Source organism: Chiloscyllium plagiosum, unplaced genomic scaffold, assembly GCF_037043375.1.
Source record: "Chiloscyllium plagiosum isolate Xiang-an unplaced genomic scaffold, Cpla_swu_hap1 HiC_scaffold_37, whole genome shotgun sequence".
NCBI classification, from domain to species: Eukaryota; Metazoa; Chordata; class Chondrichthyes; order Orectolobiformes; family Hemiscylliidae; genus Chiloscyllium; species Chiloscyllium plagiosum.
This window is the reverse complement of record NW_028270175.1, coordinates 29,022,378-29,047,785: the sequence shown is the minus strand read 5'-3', so window position 1 is coordinate 29,047,785 and position 25,408 is coordinate 29,022,378. Positions and strand designations below refer to the sequence as shown.

The 25,408-nt window shown below is 38.1% G+C and overlaps 1 protein-coding gene across 10 annotated transcripts in view; it reads left to right on the top strand.

Annotated features, from left to right (window-relative positions):
- The window catches only part of vps13d (vacuolar protein sorting 13 homolog D), a 314,700-nt gene that overhangs the window by 5,804 nt on the left and 283,488 nt on the right, over positions 1-25,408 (top strand). For all 10 annotated transcript variants that reach the window (XM_087980553.1, XM_043675642.2, XM_087980550.1 and 7 more), the window contains exons 2-6: positions 3,954-4,031; positions 4,404-4,594; positions 9,485-9,565; positions 11,441-11,557; positions 15,096-15,200. In XM_087980553.1, coding sequence (XP_087836679.1) covers positions 3,954-4,031; positions 4,404-4,594; positions 9,485-9,565; positions 11,441-11,557; positions 15,096-15,200 — 572 coding nt within the window. The remainder of the gene's footprint in view (positions 1-3,953; positions 4,032-4,403; positions 4,595-9,484; positions 9,566-11,440; positions 11,558-15,095; positions 15,201-25,408) is intronic.

Here is a 25,408-nt window from a genome sequence, read left to right as displayed (position 1 = left end):
TCAAGGGGGAGATGGTTAGATTCTCTCTCATCAATATGGTCATTTCTTGATACTGAGGCATAACCTAATTTATAATCTACCATTGTAATGATGTAATGTGCTGTATCTCAAGCTCTGCCATGCTGGCTGAGTTGAAGGATTTGTGTTTTTCCTCTTTCTGTGAGAGAGGGAAATAGATTGTTTTGATCTGTCATGGCATCTAATGTTTGTGTCATATGTGCTGTTTGAATTTTCTGGTGTGAGTGGGATTTTACAAGGTTTAACCAAAGGTTTAGTCAAAGAGATGACTTGTAAGGAAATTCTTACAGGAGCCAAAGTTTGAAACAGCTGAGAAAATGGCCAGCAATGTTGGAGCAAAGGGAGGAGGCTGCCACAGTCTGAGAAAGAGTTACATTGAGGGAAGGTTTTAGACTAAAGCTGATAATGTAGAACTATGGTGGGATGAAATGTGAAGAGATTTAAACAATTTTACATTTGAGGCCTTGGGAAACAGGGAGGTAATGTAGATCAGTAAGGACAAAGGGCATATTCTAGGAAATGATTAGGGTAACAGACATTTGAATGAGTTGAAGTTTATGAAAGATACAAGATTGCCAAGCAGTGCCTTGGCATATTCAAAGTATGTGTGAGGTTTTCAGTAGTAAGCAAGCTAAGAAAGTGTGGAGGTGAACAACATGGCAGAATTGAAAGTCAGTGGTCTTTGTGATGTAGACACTGAGATTGAAAGCGCATTTCAGGATTGAGCTCTTGTGTGTGAAGAGAGTATTTTGAACCTTGAAACATTACAGTTCATGCTTATGGATAAACTCTATTAATGTTGTCCAGAAGGGGGGTACTTACAGGATGGATGCAGAATATTACATACAGCATTGACATATCATAGTGCATTAACTTGAGTATGTCAAGTATGTTTCTTTTTTGTCGTGGCCTTTGTTAAATAAGCCTAGTTTTTCTTTAAACTTTAAGCTCACCACTTTGCAGCTCTCTGCCATGTTATTATGCACTTATACCTGCCAACAACTTCTCATAAAGTCATAGCGATGTACAGCATGGAAACAGACCCTTCGGTCCAACTCGTCCATGCGGATCAGATATCCCAAACCAATCTAGTTCCACCTGCCAACATCCAGCCGATATCCTTCTAAACCCTTCCTATTCATATACCCATCCAGATGCCTTTTAAATGTTGCAATCGTACTAGCCTTCACCACTTCCTCTGACAGCTCATTCCATACACATACCACCCTCTGCATGAAAAAATTGCCCTTCAGGTACCTTTTATATCTTTCCCCTCTCACCCTAAACCTAGGCCCTCTAGTTGTGGACTCCCCCATCCCAGGGAAAAGACTTTGTCTATTTATCCTATCCATGCCCTTCATGCTTTTATAAACCTCTATAAGGTCACTCCTCACCCTCCGACGCTCCAGGGAAAACAGTCCCAGTCTATTCAACCTCTCCCTATAGCTCACATCCTCCAACCCTAGAAACATCCTTGTAAATCTTTTCTGAACCCTTCCAAATTTCACAATATCCTTCTGATAGGAAGGAGACCAGATTTGCATGCAATATTCCAAAAGTGGTCTAACCAATGTCTTGTACAGCCGCAACATGACCTCCTAACTCCTGTACTCAATACTCTGAGCAATAAAGGAAAGCATACCATGTCCCATCCTGGCTCTTAGCTCTCTCTTTAGGTCCTTCCAGGCCAACTTGTAACTCTCAAGTGCCCTCACTGAGCCTTCACGTCTCATTCAAAAATAAGCCGCCTTTTTCCTCTGGTCAAACGATTCAACTTCTTTTGTAAAGCATGTCTCCCTCGCTCGACCTCTTTCTCCCTTTCTGACAGGTGCATACTTATCAAGGGCACGCAGTAGCTGTTCCTTGAATATGCTCCACATTTTCAATTGTGCCCAACCCCTGCAGTTTCCTTCCCCATCCTAAATCTTGCCTGTCAGGAAACCATCCTGTATACATTGCACAAAAACTGGCCCATCTAAAGCATTCAAACTATAGTATTCCCAGTCAATATTTGAAAAGTTAAAGCCCCTATAACAACTACCCTGTTACTCTCACTCCTATCCAGAATGATCTTTGCTATCCTTTTGTCTACATGTCTGGAACTATTCGGAGGCCTATATAAAAAAAAAAGCACCCAGCAGGGTGACCTCTCCTTTCCTGTTTCTAACCTCAGCCCATACAACTTCAGTGGACGAGGCTTCAAACGAATACTGTCCTTGACTAACAATGCACCCCCCCCACCCCAAACCTTTTTCTCTTTTCTTACTGAAACATCTGAATCCTGGAACCTACAACAACCATTCCTGTCCCTGCTCTACCTATGTCTCCAAAATGGCCACAACATCAAAATCCCAGGTACCAACCCATGTTGCAAGTTCACCCACCTTTTTCCGGATGTTCCTGACTTTGAAGTAGACCCACTTCAAACTAACTTCTTGCTTGCCGGTGCCTTCGTGCGACCTGGAAACCTTCTTTCTGACCTCACTACTTTCAACCTCCTATATACTCGAACTACATTTTAGGTTCCCATCCCCCGCTGAATTAGTTTAAACCCATCCGACTTAATTGAGACATACAAGATAATCAGCGGACTAGCTAGAGTGGACAGTGACAGCCTTTTTCCTTGGATGGTGATGGCTAGCATGAGGGGACATAGCTTTAAATTGAGGGGTGATAGATATAGGACAGATGTCAGAGGTAGATACTTTATTCTGAAAGTAGTAAGGGCGTGGAACACACTGTCTGCGACAGTAGTAGACTTGCCAACTTTAAGGGCATTTAAATGGTCATTGGATAAACATATGGATGAAAATAGAATATGTAAGGTAGATGAGGTTCAGATTGGTTCCACAGGTTGGTGCAGCATTGAGGGCCAAAGGGTCTGTACTGTGCTGTAATGTTCTGTGTTCGAGATGTTAAAAATGTCATTGCAATAGAAAACTCATTCCTGAATGGACTGCTTATTTTAAGCAGAAAGATTGACCAGTTGAGGTTATACCTATTAGAATTGAGAAGAATTAGAGATGATCTTATCAAAGCACAAGGATCTGAGGGTGGATGCTAGCAGGATGTTTCCTGTTGTGATGGAGACAAGAACCAAGGGAGCCCAGTTTAACAATAAAGTGTTTTCCATCTCAAATGGAGAAGAGAAGTTTTGTTTTCTCTCAGATGGTCTCTTCCCCAGAAAGCTGTGAAATAAAAATGGTTGGATTTATTCAAGGCTAAATTACTTACATTCTTGATCGATGGAGGAGATAAGAGTTATGTAGGAAGATGGGAAAGTGGTGTTAAGGCCACAGTCAAATCAGTCATAATCTAATTGATGGCAAAGCAGGATCAAATGGCTACTTTAGGTCCTTGTTTTTGATTGCTGCAGACTCAATGGGTCCAAAGGCCTTTTTCCATGCTGTGGACCTATGAATCCTGCAAAGTCTTATCTCCCTAAGTTTTACTGGAAAGCAATTAGGCTAAACCAGTTTTCTGATGCAGTTAGTTAGCCCCTCACACCAAAGTGCATCTAACAGCATGTTCAAGGTCACAACATCCAGCACTCAATAATAGACCTGATTGTTGTGACCACTGAATCTCTCAATCGTTTAACTAGGTATCAGTAATAAAAATTTGGATCATAGAAATTGCGGGGTGACTCTGAACTTGAATATCCAAATGAGATTGAAGCTTGTAACTTTTTTTCTAATCAATCCACAACCTAAATTTACCCTGTAAGTAATAGAAATATGTAACGTTGTGGGTCTACTGTTCTCAGTTTGAAATCGGAGGGTATTTTTAGGGCAAAGAAAAGAGAGCTTTACTTTGTACCAACCAATGTGTATTTGACTTACAAGTGCTTGCTGCGGACAAAATTCACACACCTCTCTTAACAAGCACAATCAAAGTGGCGTTAAAAATGGTACCATATTTTTGCTTCCATGCAGGAGCTGTTGAATTAGAAAACCTCCCTCTGAAGAAAGACGCCCTCAAAGAATTGGATTTACCTTTTGAGGTGAAAGCAGGTAAGTAGAATTGCTGACCTTTTTCCAGTCACTATCTTCGTCAATGTAGAATTTACACTTGCTTGGATTGTCAGTGACTATCTATTATAGATAACGTTTTAGCTTTGTCTTTATGGCATCTTCTAATTTAGAGGTGAAAAAAATAATATTGCTTCTAAGGTAAAGTCATTGAGAATGCTATTGAGTGCTTTCCTGCTACCCTTTTAAAAAGTTAGAGATGAACACTCCCTGAAGGTTTTTACTGAGGACACTGATTTACCCAGATCCAGTTTTCGATTTTATAGGTGAAGATATATACTTGTTTTGCAAGGAACCATGATGTATCTGGAATAAATTGAAAATTCATGTATAAAGAATGTAACAACTTTTCAGGTTTTATTGGGAAGATAACATTGCAGATCCCGTTCTACCGGCCTCATGTGGAACCATGGGTAATATCCATCTCTAGACTCCATCTGATTGGTGCACCAGTTAAGCAGTCTGAGTTTGATGAAGAAGTGGAACGATCACTGGACAGCAAAAGAAAGAGTGCATTGCTGGATGCTCTGGAAGCTAAATGGAAGGTTGGTGCCAGATAGATGTAATTTAAAGTCACTTGACTTGAATTGCAATATAAGGAGCTCTTTTTCTATGTACGTGCCCTCTAAGGCTGATGAGTTTTCATGTGAAGCCTAACTTAATGTTCAACTCATTAAATGTTTGACTGCTGCATTTGGCTTTGGTGTGCAATTTGATATTAATGTATTGATTCCAATACTGAGTATTTACTTTAATATTTTCTTTACAAATCCTTTTGAGGGAAATAAATATTATTGTGTATCCTGGTAAATTCCCTGTTTTTTGTATTTTCGTGTGTGAGGCCTAATGCCTGAAATGAAGATGAAGAGTCTCTGATGTCTTCCTGCCAGTGCTCATCCAGTTAGCCAATGCTTTTGGCTTTGTGTACTAGGGTGTATTTGAACATTGGTGAGAAAGTTCGTTTCTTAGCTGAGCTAAGTTTTGTGATGGCTGGGAATTCATGAGTGACTTACCTTACTGATTCCTCAAAGCCTGTCCACCATAAGGTATAAGTCATAAGAGTGATGTTGGGTGAGTGGAGTTCCAACAACACTAGAAAGCTTTATCCAGGATGGTGTTGAACCTATCTACTTGATTGTCGTGCTATCTACCACTTTAAACACTTAGATGGGTTAAAGCTTCTGCTAAGCATTTACAATTATATTATGCCCATACTATAATCTTCATAGGCTGGAAAGTCAAAGCTTTTGTCTCCAAATTAAAATGCAAGAGGAAACGTAATGATTTATTTCAAATCTCTGTCATCATAAAATCCTTGTATTCATGTAAATCTTACTTTATAGAATCCACAGTGGAATCATGTAATTGAACAGAGTAAAATCTTAAATTGCATATATTGGTTTTAGCATTCTGTATAATTGTCTGTTGTAAAGCATATATTATGATGAAAATTTAATAAGCTAACTCTTAACTTCACTGAAAGTATTATGTGAAAGGAATGGTCAAGTCGAGATTAAAAGCTTTTGAAAAATTAAATCTTTAAACTTTTTTTATAGACTGGTGAAACCAGTATGTTCCCATTAGGGTGAAGAGCAAGGTTGGCAGGACTAGGGAACACTGGATGACTGGAGGTATTGAGGCCCCAGTCAAGAAGGAAAAAAGGAGACATGTGTTATGCATAAGCAATTGGCATCAAGTGAATCCTTTGGAATATTGGGGTGTAGGAGTTCACTTAAGGACATCAGAGGGCAAAAAGGGAACATGAGACAGCTTTGGCACATAAGGTAAAGCAGAATTCAAAGAGATTCTACAAGTATCTTCAGAGAACAGGGCCCCTTAAAGATCAATGAGGTCATCTATGTATGGAGCCATAGGAAAAGGATGAGATCTGTTCATCAGTATTAACTGTGGAGAATGACATGGAAGCTAGAGAACGGAGGGAAACCAATAGTGAAATCTTGAAAAGAGTCCACATTACAGAAGAGGAGGTGATGGAGGTAATAAAACACATAAAATTTGATAAGTCCCTGGGACCTGATCAAGTGTAGCCCAAGAAGATATGGGAGAATTGGTGGGCTCCGGTGTGGTGCAAGAACACTGGAGGGTGGCTGATGTTGTGCCATTATTTAATAAAGGCTGCAAGGAAAAGCCAAGGAACTAGAGACCAGTAAACCTAATGTTGGTGGTGGGTAAGTTAGTGGAGGGGATTCTGAGACACTATCTACAAGCATTTGGAAAGGCAGGGACTAATAACAGATAGTCAGCATGGCTTTGTGCATGGAACCTTGTGTCTCTCAAATTTCAGTTTTTTGAAGACGTGATCAAGAACATAGATGAAGACAGAGCAGTAGTGATTGCCCAAATAGACTTTAGCAAGGCCTTCAACAAGGTCTTGCACGGTATACTGGTTAGTACAGCTTAATCACATGGGATCCAGGTAGGTTGTTGTTCCGACTAAAGGCATGTGATCAACGATATGCCACAAGGATTGGTGCTGGGTCCATTGGTGTTCGTTATTTATGCAATTTATTTGGATGAGAATTTCGGAGGCATGGTTAATAAGTTTGCGAATTACGTCAAAACCAATGGTGTAATAGACAGTGAAGGTTATCTAAGAGTACTATGGGATCTTTATCTACTGGGCCAGTGGACCAACAAATTTATTTCAGATAAATGTGAAGTATTACCTTTTGGTAAGACAAACCAGGGCATGACTTACTTAGTTAATGGTAGGCCCTGGGGAGTGTTGTCGAACAGAGACCTTGTGCTGCAGCTGTATTGTTCCTTGAAAGTGGCGTCACAGGTAGACAGAGTGGTGAGGAAAGCATTTGGCATGCTTGCCTTTGTTGTTCAGAGCATTGAGTTGCAGGGGGTTGGACATTCTACAACAGCTGTACAAGACATTGGTGAGGCCACATTTGGAGTATTGCATACAAGTCTGATCATGCTGGTCTATTTAACTTGCTGTCTTTCTTCTGTACTAGTCTCAACCATCTGTTTTGTCTCAGTATGGTTTAGGGTGCCACCCCCTTGCTGATTAGTTTAAACCCTCCCGCGTAGCTCTGCCCGATCTCCCCACCAAGATATTGGTTCCCTTCCAATTCAAGTGCAACCTGTCCCACTTGTACGTAGCACCTCTGCCCCAGAAGAGATCCCAATGTTTCAATAATCTGAATCCCTCCCTCTTGCAGTAGGTCTTCAGTTGTGCATTCACTTGCTGTAGCCTCATATTCCTACTCACAATAACATGTGGCAGCAGGAGAAATCCAGAGATTATGACCTTTGAGATCCTGCTTTTTAACCACCTGTCTAACTCCTTATATTCACTCTGCAGGACATCATCTCTTTTTCTAACTATATCGTTTGTACCAATGTTGCAATGACATCTGGCTGCTCAGGCTTCCCTCTGAGAAATTGCTAGAAACACTCCGAGACATCCTTGACCCTGGCATCAGGGAGGCAATGCACCAACCTGGAATCATCTTCGCAGCCATCGAAATGCGTCTCTGTGCAGCTGAGGAGAGATTCAAAATTGCTATCTTAGAAATTGCCGTACGCAGCTTTACAGCAGAGCCAGTCATGGTGCCAAAGACCTGGCTGCTGCCGTTTATTTTTAAAATATTCCTGACTCCATATTTGAGCTTCCTCATGCATCACAGCTCCCCTGAAGTGCAATGCACCATGAACCATGTCACTCTGCAGAAGGAAAAACTAGATTAACTTGTAAATGACCCATATTGATCCCATGTGTGTGTGTAGCTCAGAAAGAAGGTCCATATGACAAATTTGTTCATTTCCAAATATGACTGATTTTACCCTCTGGGCCATCAGAAAGGTCCTGACTCCCTGAAAATAGTGCTGGGTGAGGAAGGGTGTGTGTGTGATGAATGCTCTTTTTGACCCTCTGAATTGGAATTGACAAGATTGGCTGTGCTATGTATGGGCTTACTGCTTATACTCTTATCCCATGCAATTGAAATTGCCAATGATGGGAATGAGGGCAAGAATCTTGAAATCACATTCATTTTTAAAGCTTGCCTGCCTCAGTTCTGAGACAGATGCATGAAACTCCAGATCTTCGAGTCAGAGTCATACAGTACAAAAACAGACCTGTCTGTTCAACCAGACATTCCGAACATTAATCCCAAACTAAACTCATCCCACCTGCCTTCTCCTGGACCATATCCCTCCAAACCTTTCCTATTCACGTACTTGTCCAGATGTCTTTTAAACATTGCAATTGTATCCATATCCACCACTCCCTCAGGAAGTTCATTCCACACGCAAACCATCCTCTGTGTAAAAGAAATTGCCTCATATCTTTTTTAAAATCTCTTCCTCTCACGTTAAAAATGTACTCGCTCATCTTGAAATCCCCATCCTAGGGAAAAGACAACTACCATTAACTCTAATTATACCCTCTTTATTTTATAAACTTGTTTAAGTCGCCTTAACCTCCTCCACTCCAGCGAAAAACGTCCCAGCTTATCCAGCCTTTATAACTCAAACCTTCCACACCTGGCAATATCTAGTTAACTGTACTTGCCTAACTAAAATGCCATCACATAAATATGAAAGCTGTACTTTATATACCATTGCAGCAGTACTTTGTAAACCATTGCAATCTCTGTGTGAGCGGGTACCCAGGTAGTAGAAAGGCATATTGTGTTATTTTCAGAATATAAATAACCTATTAAGGATGCAATCCCCTACTTGCAGAAAGTCGTAGAGAATTGACTGCAAATGTCAAGAAGTAAGGGGTGTATTTTTAAGGTGTGAGGAGAAAGTTTTAAGGGGAACATGAGAGGCAACCATTTTACATAGAGCGGTTTATGTGTGGAATGAGCTGCCGGAGGAAGTGGTGTAGTGGCAGGTACAGTTACAACTTATAAAAGGCATTTGGATAAGTAAATGAATAAGAAATATTTGGAGGGATATGGGCCAAACTCAACCAAGTGGGACTAGATTAGTTTGAGAACATGGTTGGCAAGGACTAGTTGGACCGAAGGGTCTGTTTTCATGCTGTATGACTATGATCCTATAATTGGTTGCAGGGAAGCATTAAATAACTATTATTTTTGCAAATGTATTGGGAGTGGTCAGATAATTTTGAAGTTATTATGCGTTACCACCAAGAGCTTTAGAAACTGAAAATTTAAAAGAGAATTAGATAAACACTTTAGGATAACTATTAAAATGATTGAGGAAAGAATAGGGAAATGGGATTAGAGTGAACATCTCCAATATGAAGCTGACTGTTGCACAGACACAACAGATCCAATGGCAACCTGAAATGAAACTTCAATTATTGTTGTCTCTTATGCTGTGATAGGTGTACTTTTTTCTCACTCAACTGTGGGCCATAAGAGGTTTATTTTGTTTGATTTATGGTGTACTCAATAATTATTTAGATTCTCAATTGAATTTTATTTCAGAGTAACCAGCAGCAGAAAGGAGAATCTTATTGGTACTCGGCTACTGCTTCCATGGTAACCAGGATTGTGGAAAATGTGGAGGTGAGTTTAAAAGATGATACTTTAAAATAACCTTGCTTTAAATAAGAATATAAACAAGTTAAAACTTGTATTCAGAAAACTGCTTCTGCTGTGGGTGACTTTTGGAAATATTGCATCTCTCTTTTAATATGAAGGATATTATGCAGGGGCAGTACCATACTTGGCTGTTCCTGATCGATGTGTATAAGTCAACCATATCTATTAAATTTAGATTTTGCCTGACAGTTTAGTGTGGCAGGAGGCATAACCCGAGTCAGATTGTTCTGTGTGGAGTTTTTTCATCTTGGATGAATTGAAAATAGGCCAATGTCATTGGCCTCAGCTAACTCTTGTTTCCACTCTGAATCAGTACTCAGTTTCTTGTATAATTAGCTGTATTTTTATTGTGGTTTTGAGTGAGAAGAAGATTGAGCTTGGCTGTGTTGCCTCTGATACAAAATATATCATGTATTTTATCTACTTTTAGAAGTTATAGCTAGATCAAGTAAATTTTGAACAAATTTAACCTGGGCTTTCCTCAGTACTTAGAGGAGTTTTTTTTGTGTTTCAGTAGGGGATGGGTGAATAAAACAGAAGTGTACAGGTGTGAATTTAATTCTAGTTTCAGGAGGAGTTGCATCTTTGTTTCACTGTTTAACAATAGTTTTCTGTCAGTGCAATGTCATTGGAAAATTTCTTCAATGCAAGTAATATCAAAGCTTTTAACTATAATGGCTACCTACCAGAAAGAATTTTGTTTACTGAGTTGTAAAAATATACTTGCAACCACACATCTTAGAGGACTATTTTTGACTTGTCAGTAAATCCTGATGTATACTGTAGCAATTTACCAATTCTCTAGGTTGAAATTTCAACAATTTTCTCACTCAACAGTGGTCTGGAACATGGTGTCCCAAACCCACATCCTCCATATAATCAAATCAATTATTATAATAAAATATATCTAAAGGGATTATTGAACTATTTTTGGAACTATATGTGCATTCATAAAGCTATGGGAGTTAATTATATCTAATATTCTGATTTAGTGTTGCCTTCTGTATAATTTATCTATGAGAATAATTGATTGCTTCTAACTTTTGGTATGGTGTAGTTCCTTATTGTTTCAGATGTCTACTTCAACTACAGAGATTCAATGTTCACCTGTCACTCACTGCCCCAGATATTTTGTTTATGAAATCTGCTTTTACTTCTTCGGAAGCTTGGGCTTGCAAGTGAATGTCTACACACGACACAAACAAAATATTGGAAGTAGTTTCTATTTGTTTAAGTTAATTTGAAGGACAGCTACTTAATAGTGTTACTGGAAGTGGCTAATGCCTGAGAGAATTATAACGTAGAAGTGGTACCTTTTTGATATGAGAAGGAAAATAATGAATTGCAAGATAGGAGTACCTTCTAAATGTCAGAAGTAATGCTGCTACTGAAGGCTTAGTTTAAGTCAAGGGTGTTAGGCATACTGAGCTAATTAATGTTTGTCATTGCATCTATGAGCCAAGTGTCTGGTTCCACTTAGTGGAATCACTTTTAAAACCCCCAGATTCTTCTGTGTTTTACTGATGTGGACTTCAAATGTATTTTGTACTTATTGTGCAAAAATGTAAACTGTGCAGAGTAATGTATTTCTGAGTGCAATTCAGTGATGGGTGACTACTACCCTTTCGACCTGATCTGACTATTGCTGCAGTGTAAGTAAAAACTTGGTTTTATGTAATATGATTGACCTTCCTGGAACAAGCTGAACGTTTCATAGATAATGAATAACTTTAGATATGTTGAAACTGTTGTGCAGGCATAATTCCAGGAGGACCTACAGTAAGATTTTAGACTTGAAAAGCAAAATAAAAGAGCTTGAGTTATTTATTTCCCTTGTAGCTGAAAGTTCGAAATGTTCACATGCGTTTTGAAGATGACAGCACTGATCCTGACCATCCATTTGCATTTGGGATCTGTATCAAGAGTGTGTCTGTGCAGAATGCTGAAGATGAGTTGGTAAGTTTCAACAGCAAGGCACTGAATTGGCAGCATTTATATTGGTGTTTCTTTTTATTTATTCATGTGATGGTAGTCAAGGAACAATGCTAGGAACTATGTTAGCTGCAAACATTGCTCAAGTGCAGTGAGCCAAGTGTGCCACTGGTCATCCCCTGGTAGGCGAATGTTAAATCTGAGTGGACTTAACTCCTATAAATACAGTTAGCGTCCTAGAGGTCTACAGCATGGAAACAGGCCCATTTGGCTGAACTTGCCCATGCTGCCCAGTTTTCCTAGTTAAACTACTCCCATTTGGCAGTCTTTGGCCTGCGTGCCTTCAGACCTGTCCTATCTATGTACCTATCTAAATGTATCTTAAATACTGAAATTATATTCACCTTCGCGACTACCCCTCGCAGCCCATTCCAGACACTTTTATTCCCTTCCCCCACCCGTGAAGAAATTGCCTCGCTGCACTCTTTGTATCTTTCCCTTCTCACCTTAAATCTGTGCCCTCTAGCTTTAGATTCCCCTACCATGGGGCAAGATGTTGTCTATCCATCTAATCTATGCTCCTATAAGGTCACCCCTCAGTCTCCTACACTTCAGAGGAAAAATGTACCAGCCTATCCAACCTCTCTTTTTGTTTGAGATTTTCAGTTTTGGTAGTTCGTTTCAATTACATAGGTTTTTTCAATTCTTTGTGAAAATTATGCAATGACATTACTAATTTTCAACTGAAAAAGCAACTCAAAATAAATAGCTGCAAATAATGAATTCAGTGTTAATCCAATATACCAATTGGACCCAGTCACACGCTTATGTGTGAAGAACTACTAACCACTTTCCAGATAAGTAATTGTAAGAGTTATGTCTGCAGTGTTGATGTAAACAGAAGCAATCAACTGTAAATAAAATTGTCTTTTTGATAGCTAGCAGTTTCAAAGGTTGCATTGTGCTTTAGATCTTCTATCAACGTATGAACATGAGTAGAGTATTTAACCTGTCAAGACTGTTCTTGCATTCATTGAATTCATATTTGATCTGCACCAACCTAATGCTAGATCAACATTTATAGCTCATTATAATTGCTCTAGAAAAAGTCTTGAGAACTGCTACCTTATACTGCTACACTTCAACTTACCTGCCTTTGCTTAATATCTGTTAGATTACTTGTGTAACAACAATTTATCAATCTCAGATTTAAAAGGTAAAGTCACTAAAGCCCTACTGGACTATTGGGCTGATCTGTCATTAGAGAGAGTTAACTGGTGATGGTTTTATTTGAGGGTCAAAATGCTTCAGGTGAGAGGAGAGTTGTTCATTGTAACTTCCACAGGTGCAGAAATTGAACCCACATTGTTTGTATCACTCTGCTTTGCAAACCAGTCATCCAGAGAAAGTGAGGACTGCAGATGCTGGGGATCACAGTGTGGTGCTGGAAAATCACAGAGGGTCAGGCAGCATTTGAGGAATCGATGTTTCGGGCATAAGCCCTTCACCAGGAATGAGACCAGCCATCCAGTTAACTGAGCGCAAGGTGGCTCAGTGGTTAACACTGCTGCCTCACAGCACTCGGGACTTTGGTTCAATTTTAGCTTTGGCTGACTGTGTGGAGTTTGCGCGTTCTTCTCGTGTCTGTGTGGGTTTCCTCTGGGTGCTCTGGTTTCCTCCCACAGTCCAAAGATATGCAGGTTTGGTGGATTGGCCACGCTAAATTGCCCATTGTCCTGGGATGCGTAGGTTAGCTGGATCACTCATGGGAAATGCAAACTTAAAGAGATAGGTTAGTGGGGGAGAGTCTGGGTGGGATGCTTTCCAGAGCGTCGGTATAGTCTTGTTGGGCTGAATGGCCTGTTTCCGCACTGTAGGGATTCTGTGGACCCCCCTCGGATTTAAATGGCAACTGATTTGGCATTAATTGCTATTTACCCAAGAGTTCCAAATTACTCCTGTCATTTGCATGTAAAAGTATTTCCCAACATCATTTCTGAATGAAAAGCTGGAAAATTGAAAGATCTGGTTTTAATTTTTAATTTTTGCCTTCTAATGTTAGATTTCCTATGCATTGGAAAAAAGATTCTTTCTATTTATCAGTTTCCAATAATATCCAGAAGACTGCAATCAAATCACAGCTATATAAATTCCAAGAGATGCACCTCTAGTTTGTGTAAACTCTCTTTATAATTTAAATGTTCAAGTTCAGTTACCATTTTGGTAATCTGTAGTGCTCTACTTCAAGCCGAATATAACTATCCAAATCTGTTGAGCTTACTGCTCACAATATGTCAGCGGGAGCTTTGTATATCTGTAGCATAGTAGTTATTTCATAGAAAGGTCAGCATCCATTAGCTGCCTGAATTATTTTCTGCACTTGTCCATCTAATTTTAATGATTTATGGACATGCACCTAAATGCCTTTTAGTCCTCCTGTGGTTTCAAGCTTTTCATTACTTAGACAATGGTCTGTCCTCTCCCTTTCAGGACCAAAGTGGGTGACCATGCTGTTGCATGCATCAAAATTAATTTGCCGCAGTTTTAGTCAAGTATTTAACCTATCAAATGTTTGTTCATGCTTCCATATTTATTACTTACAATGCCAACAATGTTTTTGTCTTCTGTCCAATATGTTGTGATGTTAACAGATGTTAAGAGTTGAGGCTCAACATTCATCCTTGGAGAACACCATTAGTCAATCTGGACAATTATACATTATCCGTAATCTGCCTACTGCTGCTTATCCAGTTGCCTAACCAGGTCCATAATTTGTCTTCAATTCCACATACTTTTCCTTTAGGGACTTTAATAAATGTCTTCTGGAATTCCACGCAAAAAAAAACACCTGACCTCCTCTCCAAGGTTTGTTTTTTTTTATGGTGGGCAAAGCAGATAGGAAATATAGATTTATAAAGATCTCATAGATCCGCTGGGTACACGTGAAGTGTGGTTTTGCACTGGGCTAGGTTTGTACTGCACCCACTCTTGTGTTCAAAGTGAATGATAGGACTCCTTATTTAAACTGTCACTTGCAAATTGCAAAGCAGTTATTTGTGCACATTTAATGTAGAATTGATATCAGTGCACCCATATTAACACCATAAAGTTTGCCAAGTACTGTTTGTAGAGTTATTGCAGAAGCAGACAATCCAGCTGTCTGTATATGTAATAATGTAAATATGTAATAATGTAAAAAACCAAAATCTCATCCCTCAAAAATTTGGCCTATCTGTATGTTATTGGTTGATAACAAGTTAGATTTCACTACCTGTAGCAGATAACTAACATATCATATACTTCCTTTTGTAATTATTCAAAACCATGAACTAAATATATTTAAATAGATCAATATATCTTGCAAAAGATAGATCATGCATTCTTGCAAGTTCAGTGTTTGTGGCACTTTACAAAACAGTACTGAGGAGTCTTGTGGAAATAGGAGAGAGGACACTAGAAGGAGATGGTCAATAGCAGTTAAAATTAACAAAAATGTCTCATGATTTCTTGCAGCATTATCAGTGCTGCTTTACTTAATCAACCTTTTTTTTTAAACCTCTAGATTGAAAAGTCAATACGGAAGAAGAGACTACAGATTGAGGATTTCAGTATTTACTGGGATGTGGACTGTGAGTTGCTGGGGGACATTCCTCCTCCTGAACTCCAGGTTTGTAGTTTATGCACTCAATTTAATAAATCAATACAATCAAATAAAATGTTTATTGAAAGGAAGGAACATCAAAAAAAAACTGGTTTCAAGGAATTTTTAAGGTTGAGTGTGTGAATAAACCAAACTTGCAATGAAATTTGTCCTAATCTCAGCAGTCTATAATTTCAATTTTGTGCTTATTAGTTTAGTTTGTACATTATTTAACTTGACCCCTTTTTGACAACAAATAAATCATTTCGGGAAAAATTTGGAAAAGACATTTTAAAAACTTTTTTTGTAGGTACTGATGATTGAAAATACCTATTCAACTAAATGTAGCCTCAAAATCACTAAAACTTATAGCACTGCAGAAAGCTGTGGTGTCAGCAACAGCTGTTTGTGAGAGCAATCTTGTCACCACACGCTGTTATCCTGCCTATTTTAATTTTACAGCTGGTAAAAGCTATGCAGCTTATTTGGCTGCATCATCTGCCTCTGATTTTGCCATTAGGGAGGCTAGGCAGGAGGCACCTTCATTCACAGTTAGTTATGCATTGAAAAATCCATTTAGTATAAGGAAGATGATTGCAATGATCTGATGCTGAATTAAACTCACAAGGCATTATAGAGAACAAAGAAAATTTACAGCCCAGGAACAGGCCCTTCGGCCCTCCAAGCCTGAGCCGATCCAAATGTGCTGTCTGAACCTGTCGGTCAATTCCTAAGCATCTGTATCCCTCTGCCCCCACCTACTCATGCATCTGTCCAGACACATCTTAAATGAATCTACCGTGCCTGCCTCTACCACCTCTGCTGGCAACACGTTCCAGACACCCACCACCCACTGTGTGAAATACTTGCCGTGTGTATCCCCCTTAAATTTTCCACCTCTCACTTTGAAACCCTGACCTCTCGTTATTGAATCCTTCACCCTGGGGGAAAAAGCTTGTCTCTATCCACCCTGTCTATACCTATCATGATTTTGTAAACCTCAATCAGGTCCCCCCTCAATCACCTTTTTTTATTCTCATGAAAACAAACCTAACCTACTCAAACTCTCTTCATAGCTAGCACCTTCCATACCAGGCAACATCCTTGTAAACCTTCTCTGCACCTTCTCAAAAACGTCCATATTCTTTTAATAATGTGGTGACCAGAACTGTACCCAGTATTCTAAATGCGGCCAAACCGATGTCTTGTACGATTTTAATGTGACTCTTATACTCAATACCCAGTCCAATGAAGGCAAGCATACTATATGCCTTCTTGACTACTCTATCCACCTGTGCAGCAACCTTCAGGGTACAATGGACCTGCACTCCCAGATTTCTCTGCTCATCAACTTTTCCCAAGGCTCTTCCATTCATTGTATAATTCGCTCTAGAATTAATCTTGCCTCAATGCATCACCTCACATTTGTCTGGATTGAAATCCATCTGCCACTTTTCTGTCCAACTCTCCAGTCTGTCTATATCCTCCTGTATTATTTGACAGTCCCTTATGCTTTCTGCTACTCCACCAATCTTCGTGTCATCTGCAAATTTGGTGATCATACCAACAGTGCCCTCTTCCAGATCATTTATGTATATCACAAACAACAGTGGCCCCAGTACTGACCCCTGTGGAACACCACTGATCACCTTTCTCCATTTCGAGAAACTCCCTTCAACTACTATGCTCTGTCTCCTGTTGCTCAACCAGTTCTTTATCCACCTGGCCAGAACACCCTGTACACCATGTAACTTCGCCTTCTCCATTAGTCTACCATGGGGAACCTTATCAAACGCGTTACTAAAGTCCATGTATATGACATCAACAGCCCTGCCATCATCTATGAACTTGGTCACTTCCTCAAAGAACTCAATTAAGTTGGTAAGGCATGATCTCCCCCTGCACAAAACCATGTTGGCTTTCACTGATAAGCCCATTCCTTTCTAAATATATATAGATTCTATCTCTCAGTACCCTCTCCAGCAACTTTCCCACCACCGACATTGGGCTCACTGGTCTGTAGTTACCCGGAATATCCCTACTACCCTTCTTGTACAGGGGGACAACATGAGCAACCTTCCAGTCCTCCGGCACCTCACCTATATTTAAGGATGCCACAAAGATATCTGTTAGGGCCCCAGCTGTTTCCTTTCTCACCTCCCTCAGCAACCTGGGATTGATCCCATCCAGTTCTGGGGATTTGTCCTTCTTAATAACCTCTAGCCTACCCAACACATCATCCTTCATTATCCTTTAGTGGACCAATCCTTGCTCTAGTTACTCGCTTGCTTCTTCTATAAGAATAAAATGCTTTGGGATTCTCCTTAATTTTGCTTGCTAAAGCTATTTCATGACCCCTTTTAGCCCGCTTGATTCCTCATTTAAGACTTGTCCTACTCTTCCGATATTCCTCCAGGGCTCGTTCTGTTCTTAGCTGCCTAGACCTTATGTATGCTTACCTTTTCCTCTTGGCTAGTCATATAATTTCTCATGTCATGCACGGTTCATGAATCTTGCCCTTCCTATCCTTTGCCTTCAACGGGATATACCTGCACTATCTTTAACCTATCTTTGAAAGCCTCCCACAAATCAAATGTGGACTTCCCTTCAAATAGCTATGTCCAATCCACATTTCCGAGCTCCTGCCTAAATTTGATATAATTGGTCTTGGCCCAGCTTAGTACTCTTCCCTTAGGACCACTCTCATCTTTATCTACGAGTATTCTAAAACTTACAGAATTGTGATCACTGTTCCCAAAGAAATCCCCCACCCCAACTTCTACCACTCCTCCTGGCTCATTCCCCAGTACCAGGTCCAATATGGCCATTTCCCTCATTGGGCTATTGACATACTGCTCTAGAAAACTCTCCTGGACGCTTCTTACAAATTCAACCCCATCCAGACCTCTGACACTAAGTGTATCCCAGTCAATGTTGGGAAAATTAAAATCTCCCATCACCACTACCCTATTGCCTCTACATCGTTCCATAATCTATTTACCTATTTGTTCTTCTATCTCACGCTCACTGTTGGGAGGGCTGTAATACAGCACCAACAGCATAACTGCACCCTCTTATTTCTTAGCTCCACCCATAATGCCTCACTACCCATGACCGTCATAGTGTCCTCCTTTAGCAAGGCGTGATATCATCCCTGACCAGCAATGCAACTCCACCCCCCCCCCCCTTTTACTTCCCTTCCTGTCCTGTCTGAAGCATCTATATCCTGGAACATTTCGTTGCCAATCATCATGCCCTTCCTTCAACCAAGTCTCTGTGATTGCAATAGCGTCATGCTTCCAGGCACCAATCCAAGCCCTACGTTCATCTGCCTTACACACTGTATTCCTTGCATTAAAGTAAATGCATTTCAGGCCACCAGTTCTTTTGCGCTCATCTGCTCCTTGCCTATTCTTCCCTCTATTAGTGCTATCTTCATGATTCTTATAGTCTCCAGTCTCCACCTCACTGCCTACTTGTTTTCTCTTCTGGTTCCCAGTCCCCTGCCACATTAGGTTAAAACCTCCCCAAACTCCCCCAAGGACATTGGTTCCGGTCTGGTTCAGATGTAGACCATCTATTTTATAATAGTCCCACCTTCCCCAGAACCGGTCCCAATGTCGAACAAATCTGAACCCCTCCCTCCTACACCATCTCTCAAGCCACGTGTTCATCCTGCCTATTTTTTCATTTCTACTAGTACATGACTAGCACATGGCACTGGTAGTAATCCCGAGATCACTACCTTTGATGTCCTCCTCTTTAACTTCTCTCCTAGCTCCCTGAATTCTTCTTTCAGGACCTCATCTCATTTTCTACTTATAACGTTGGTGTTTATATGCACCAAGACAACTGGCTGTTAACCCTCCCCTGTTAGAATGCTCTACAGCTGATCGGTGGCATCCCTGACCGGAGCACCTGGGAGGCAACATACCATCCAGGAGTCCCGTTTTCGGCCACCGAACCGCCTATCTATTCCCCTAAGAATAGAATCCCTTATGATTATGGCCCTACGAGTCTTTTTCCCGCCCTTCTGAACAGCCGGGCATTATAATTTAATGTTTGTAATATCTTTAAAGGGGGAGAGGTGAACATCAAGTTATTGGATTCTAACTTTGTATTCATGGCATTAATATAGAGTGGCATGATGGCTCAGTCATTAGCACTACTGCTTTTCAGCGATAGGGACCCGGGTTCAATTTCACCTTCGGGCACTGTCTGTGTGGAGTTGGCACATTCTTCCTGTGTCTATGCCAAGTGCCCCTGTTTCCTCCCGCAGCCCAAAGATGTGCAAGTTACGTGGATTGAACATGTTAAATTACCCATAATGTTCAGGGATGTATAGATTAGGTGCGTTAGCCATGGGAAATGTAGGCAGAAGTGGATACTGCAGATGCTAGAGATTAGAGTCCAGATTAGAGGGGTGCTGGAAAAGCACAGCAGGTAAGGAGCAGGAAAATCCATGTTTCGAGCAAAAGCCCTTCATCAAGAATCCTTCACCCCTCTTCAGAGGGTTGGTGTGGATTTGTTGTATTGAATGACCTGTTTCTACACTGGAAGTTCTATATTTTTAAAAAATTAATATTGGTGCTTGCATGTAAGGGTTTTTTTTCTTCTAATTTTGATTGTCTAAAGATATTAATCCATTATTTGGGTGCAGTTCTTCAACTACTGTCCACTCTTTAATAGTTCACCCAAATATTCACTTTTTATTGGTGTCTAAAAAATGTTGGTGTCAGTGTGCTATTTTAACCGTCGTTACCATCCAACTAAAGTAGTTCTAAACTCATTCAATGTTGACTCCTGCCCTCTACCATGGATATTAGTCTGTTTTTTAAAGGTACTGATCAATGTTAAACTCCTTGAAAAGGAAATGATGTCCAAGGTGAGTATCCTTTTATTTAAAGTGCATTCTTTATTTTTGGAAGAAAATGTTAATGACAGTTGAATTATATTTGGCTTCGAAAACAAATGTTTTAATTTGGTTGTAATTCTTAATTCACGTCTTTATTGCTGCTAGGCCATTGGGTGGTTGTTACTAATGTGAATGCTTAAGTTGGCTAAACACAGGCAAATGGAACAAATTCAGTTAGGAACCAGGTTGGCATGGGCAAGTTGGGCTGAAAGGTCTGTTTCAATGCTGTGTGAGTCTATGATGCTATCTAAGTGTTCTCAGGAGAAAACCCTTCATCTCGCCAAGTCAGAAGAAGAGTTGCTTCAAATCTAGATTTCATTGCTGGTTATATGGTTTCTTGGGATCTAATGGATTTCAGGCTCATTTTTATTTACCTCTGTCATCTGACTTGGGATCTTGTTACAACCAAAGTTGGAGGAATACACATTTCCCTTGAATTCCAGGACTTCATTGGCCACAACATTAATTTAAATGTTTACCCAACTATAGATTTGGTCAATATGCACTTCATCTGTATTAGGTTTAGAATCGAAAATATCTTGTTTCTTTAATAAATAAGAATTATTGATTTAGTGCTAAAACAGGACTCATCCAGCAAAGGTTTACAGCAGATTAAAATGCAGTTTAAAGTATGAAAGCATAAATGTTCACCTGTCTCAAATGCTTCATATGCATGCTTACCAGTTGAAGGAGAAAACTATCTTTCTCTGCAGCCATTAATTTTGAAAACAAAAACACTTGGGCTAAATAATGGTTTTGGCAAAAGTGAGGACTGCAGATGCTGGAGATTAGAGTAAAAAGCACAGCTGGTCAGGCAGCATCCGAGGAGCAGGAATCGACATTTCGGGCAAAAGCCCTTCATCAGGAATAATGCATTGTTCTGCAAGGATAAAAGATAATTTATCAAATATTCCAGATGGCTTTGAGTCAACATCCAGGTGCATATACTGTAGATGTGTGTGTGACTGAGCATAAGCAGTTGTCACTGAGACCTTTCCAATGCAGTTTATTTAGGAAATGTTGAGAGGGATATATTCGGAAGTTTTTCATGTGAACAGTTGGATCACTGTTTCAGCTTTCATACTAGACACTGAAAAGATTTTTATTCAAAAAGCAGAGAACTAGCTCGGCAGGTTGTCTGTGTCTGTCTCTCTTTCTATCTTTGTCTCTTTCTTTTCTTCCTTTCTTTCTTTCTTTCTTCTCTTTCTTTCTTCTCCTTCTTTCTTCTCTTTCTTCTCTTTCTTTCTTTCTCTTCTCTTCTCTTCTCTTCTCTTCTCTTCTCTTCTCTTCTCTTCTCTTCTCTTCTCTTCTCTTTCTTTTTCTTTCTTTCTTTCTTCTCTTTTTTCTCTTCCTTTCTTTTCTTTTTCTTTCTTTCTTTCTTCTCTTTTTTCTCTTCCTTTCTTTTCTTTCTTTCTTTCTTTCTTCTCTTTTTTTCTTCATTCTTTCTTTCTTCTCTTTTCTTTCTTCATTCTTTCTTTCTTCTCTCTTTCCTTGTTTTTTTCTTCCTTTCTTTCTTTTCTTTCTTTTCTTTTCTTTCTTTCTTTCTTCATTCTTTCTTTTTCTCTTCTTTTTCTTTCTTCCCTTCTATTTCTTTCTTTCTTTCTTTTTTCTTTCTTTCTTTCTTTCTTTCTTTCTTTGTTTCTTCTCTTTCTTTGTTTCTTCTCTTTCTTTGTTTCTTCTCTTTCTTTGTTTCTTCTCTTTCTTTGTTTCTTCTCTTTCTTTGTTTCTTCTCTTCCTTTGTTTCTTTTCTTCCTTTCTTTCTTCTCCTTTCTTTCTTCTCCTTTCTTTCTTCTCCTTTCTTTCTTTCTTCTCTTTACTTTCTTTCTTCTCCTTTCTTTATAGTCTTTTCTTCTCTTTTCTTCCTTTCTTTCTTTCTTTCTTTCTTTCTTTCTTTCTTTCTTTCTTTCTTTCTTTCTTTCTTTCTTTCTTTCTTTCTTCTCTTTTTCTTTTTCTTTACTTTCCTTCTTCACCTTTCTTTCTTTCTTTCTTTCTTTCTTCTCTTTTCTTTCTTCTCTTTTCTTTCTTTCTTGTCCTTTCTTTCCTTTTCTTTTCTTTCTTCTCTTTTTCTTTCTTCCTTTGTTTCTTTCTTTCTTTCTTTCTTCCTTTCTTCTCTTTTCTTTCTTTCTTTCTTTCTTTCTTTGTTTCTTCTCTTTTCTTTCTTCTCCTTTCTTTCTTTCTTTTTTTCTTCTCCTTTCTTCTCTTTTCTTTCTTTCTTTCTTTCTTCTCTTTTCTTTCTTCTCTTCTCTTTCTTTCTTGTCCTTTCTTTCCTTTCCTTTTCTTTCTTTCTTTCTTTCTTTCTTTCTTTCTTTCTTTCTTTCTTTCTTTCTTTCTTTCTTTCTTTCTTTCTTTCTTTCTTTCTTTCTTTCTTTCTTTCTTCCTTTCTTCCTTTCTTCTCTTTTCTTTCTTTCTTTGTTTCTTCTCTTTTCTTTCTTCTCCTTTCTTTCTTTCTTCTCTTTTCTTTCTTTTTCTTTACTTTCTTCTCTTTTCTTTCTTTCTTTTTTTCTTCTCCTTTCTTTCTTCTCTTTTCTTTCTTTCTTTCTTTCTTTCTTGTCCTTTCTTTCCTTTTCTTTTCTTTCTTTCTTCTCTTTTTCTTTCTTTCTTTCTTTCTTTCTTTCTTTCTTTCTTTCTTTCTTCACTTCTCTCTGTCTTTCTTTCTTTCTTTCTTTCTTCTCTTTTCTTCATTTGTTTCTTTCTTTCTTTCTTTCTTCTCCTTTCTTTCTTTCTTCTCTTTTCTTCCTTCCTTTCTTTCTTTCTTTGTTTCTTCTCTTTTCTTTCTTCTCCTTTCTTTCTTTCTTCTCTTTTCTTTCTTTTTCTTTTCTTTCTTCTCTTTTCTTTCTCTTTCTTCCTTCTCATTTCTTTCTTTCTTCTCTTTTCTTTCTTCTCTTTTCTTTTTCTTTCTTTCTTTCTTTCTTCTCTTTTCTTTCTTTCTTTTTTCTTTCTTTCTTTCTTCCTTTCTTCTCTTTTCTTTCTTTTCTTTTCTTTCTTTCTTTCTTCACTTCTCTCTGTCTTTCTTTCTTTCTTTCTTTCTTCTCTTTTCTTCATTTGTTTCTTTATTTATTTCTTCTCTTTTCTTCCTTTCTTTCTTTCTTTCTTTCTTTCTTCTCTTTTCTTCCTTCCTTTCTTTCTTTCTTTGTTTCTTCTCTTTTTCTTTCTTTCTTTCTTTCTTTCTTTTCTTTTCTTTTCTTTCTTTCTTTCTTTCTTCTCTTTTCATTTGTTTCTTTCTTTCTTTCTTCTCTTTTCTTTCTTTCTTCCTTTCTTCCTTTCTTCCTTTCTTCCTTTCTTTCTTTCTTTCTTTCTTTCTTTCTTTCTTTCTTTCTTTCTTTCTTTCTTTCTTTCTTTCTTCTCTTTTCTTCCTTCCTTTCTTTCTTTCTTCTCTTTTCTTCCTGCCATTCTTTCTTTCTTTGTTTCTTCTCTTTTCTTTCTTCTCCTTTCTTTCTTTCTTTCTTCTCTTTACTTTCTTTCATCTCCTTTTCTTTCTTTCTTTCTTCTCCTTTTCTTTCTTTCTTCTCCTTTCTTTCTTTCTTTCTTTCTTTCTACTCTTTTCTTCCTTCTCTTTTCTTTCTTTCTTTCTTTCTTTCTTTCTTCCTTTCTTCTCCTTTCTTTCTTTCTTTCTTTCTTTCTTTCTTCCTTTCTTCTCTTTTCTTTCTTTCTTTCTTTCTTTCTTTCTTTCTTTGTTTCTTCTCTTTTCTTTTTTCTCCTTTCTTTCTTTCTTTCTTTCTTTCTACTCTTTTCTTCCTTCTCTTTTCTTTCTTTCTTTCTTTCTTTCTTCCTTTCTTCTCCTTTCTTTCTTTCTTTCTTTCTTTCTTCCTTTCTTCTCTTTTCTTTCTTTCTTTCTTTCTTTCTTTCTTTCTTTGTTTCTTCTCTTTTCTTTCTTCTCCTTTCTTTCTTTCTTTCTTTCTTTTCTTTTCTTTCTTTCTTTCTTCACTTCTCTCTGTCTTTCTTTCTTTCTTTCTTTCTTCTCTTTTCTTCATTTGTTTCTTTCTTTCTTTCTTCTCTTTTCTTTATTTCTTTCTTTCTTTCTTCTCTTTTCTTCCTTCCTTTCTTTCTTTCTTCTCTTTTCTTCCTTCCATTCTTTCTTTCTTTGTTTCTTCTCTTTTCTTTCTTCTTTCTTTCTTTCTTTCTTTCTTTCTTTCTTTCTTTCTTTCTTTCTTTCTTTCTTTCTTTCTTTCTTTCTTCTCTTTTCTTTCTTCTCTTTTCTTTCTTTCTTTCTTTCTTTCTTCCTTTTCTTTCTTTCTTGTCCTTTCTTTTCTTTTCTTTTCTTTCTTTCTTCTCTCTTTCTTTCTTTCTTTCTTTTCTTTCTTTCTTTCTTCACTTCTCTCTTTCTTTCTTTCATTCTATCTTCTCTTTTCTTCATTTGTTTCTTTATTTCTTTCTTCTCTTTTCTTTCTTTCTTTCTTTCTTTGTTTCTTCTCTTTTCTTCCTTCCTTTCTTTCTTTCTTTGTTTCTTCTCTTTTCTTTCTTCTCCTTTCTTTCTTTCTTTCTTTCTTTCTTCCTTCTCCTTTCTTTCTTCTCTTTTCTTTTTCTTTCTTTCTTTCTTTCTTCTCTTTTCTTTCTTTCTTCTCCTTTCTTTCTTTCTACTCTTTTCTTTCTTCTCTTTTCTTTCTTTCTTTCTTCCTTTCTTCTCTTTTCTTTCTTTCGTTCTTTCTTTCTTTCTTTCTTTGTTTCTTCTCTTTTCTTTCTTTCTTTCTTTCTTTCTTTCTTTCTTTCTTCCTTTCTTTCTTCTCTTTTCTTTCTTCTTTCTTTCTTTCTTTCTTTCTTTCTTTCTTTCTTCTCTTTTCTTTCTTTTTCTTTACTTTCTTCTCTTTTCTTTCTTTCTTTCTTTTTTCTTCTCCTTTCTTTCTTCTCTTTTCTTTCTTTCTTGTCCTTTCTTTCCTTTTCTTTCTTTCTTCTCTTTTTCTTTCTTTCTTTCTTTCTTTTTTTCTTCACTTCTCTCTGTCTTTCTTTATTTCTTTCTGCTCTTTTCTTCATTTGTTTCTTTATTTCTTTCTTCTCTTTTCTTTCTTTTTTTCTTTCTTTCTTTCTTTCTTTCTTTCTTTCTTTCTTCTCTTTTCTTCCTTTCTTTCTTTCTTTGTTTCTTCTCCTTTCTTTCTTCTACTTTCTTTCTTTCTTTCTTCTCTTTTCTTTCTTTTTCTTTTCTTTCTTCTCTTTTCTTTCTTTCTTTCTTCCTTCTCCTTTCTTTCTTTCTTCTCTTTTCTTTTTCTTTCTTTCTTTCTTTCTTTCTTCTCCTTTCTTTCTTTCTTTCTTTCTACTCTTTTCTTTCTTCTCTTTTCTTTCTTTCTTTCTTTCTTTCTTTCTTTCTTTCTTTCTTTCTTTCTTTCTT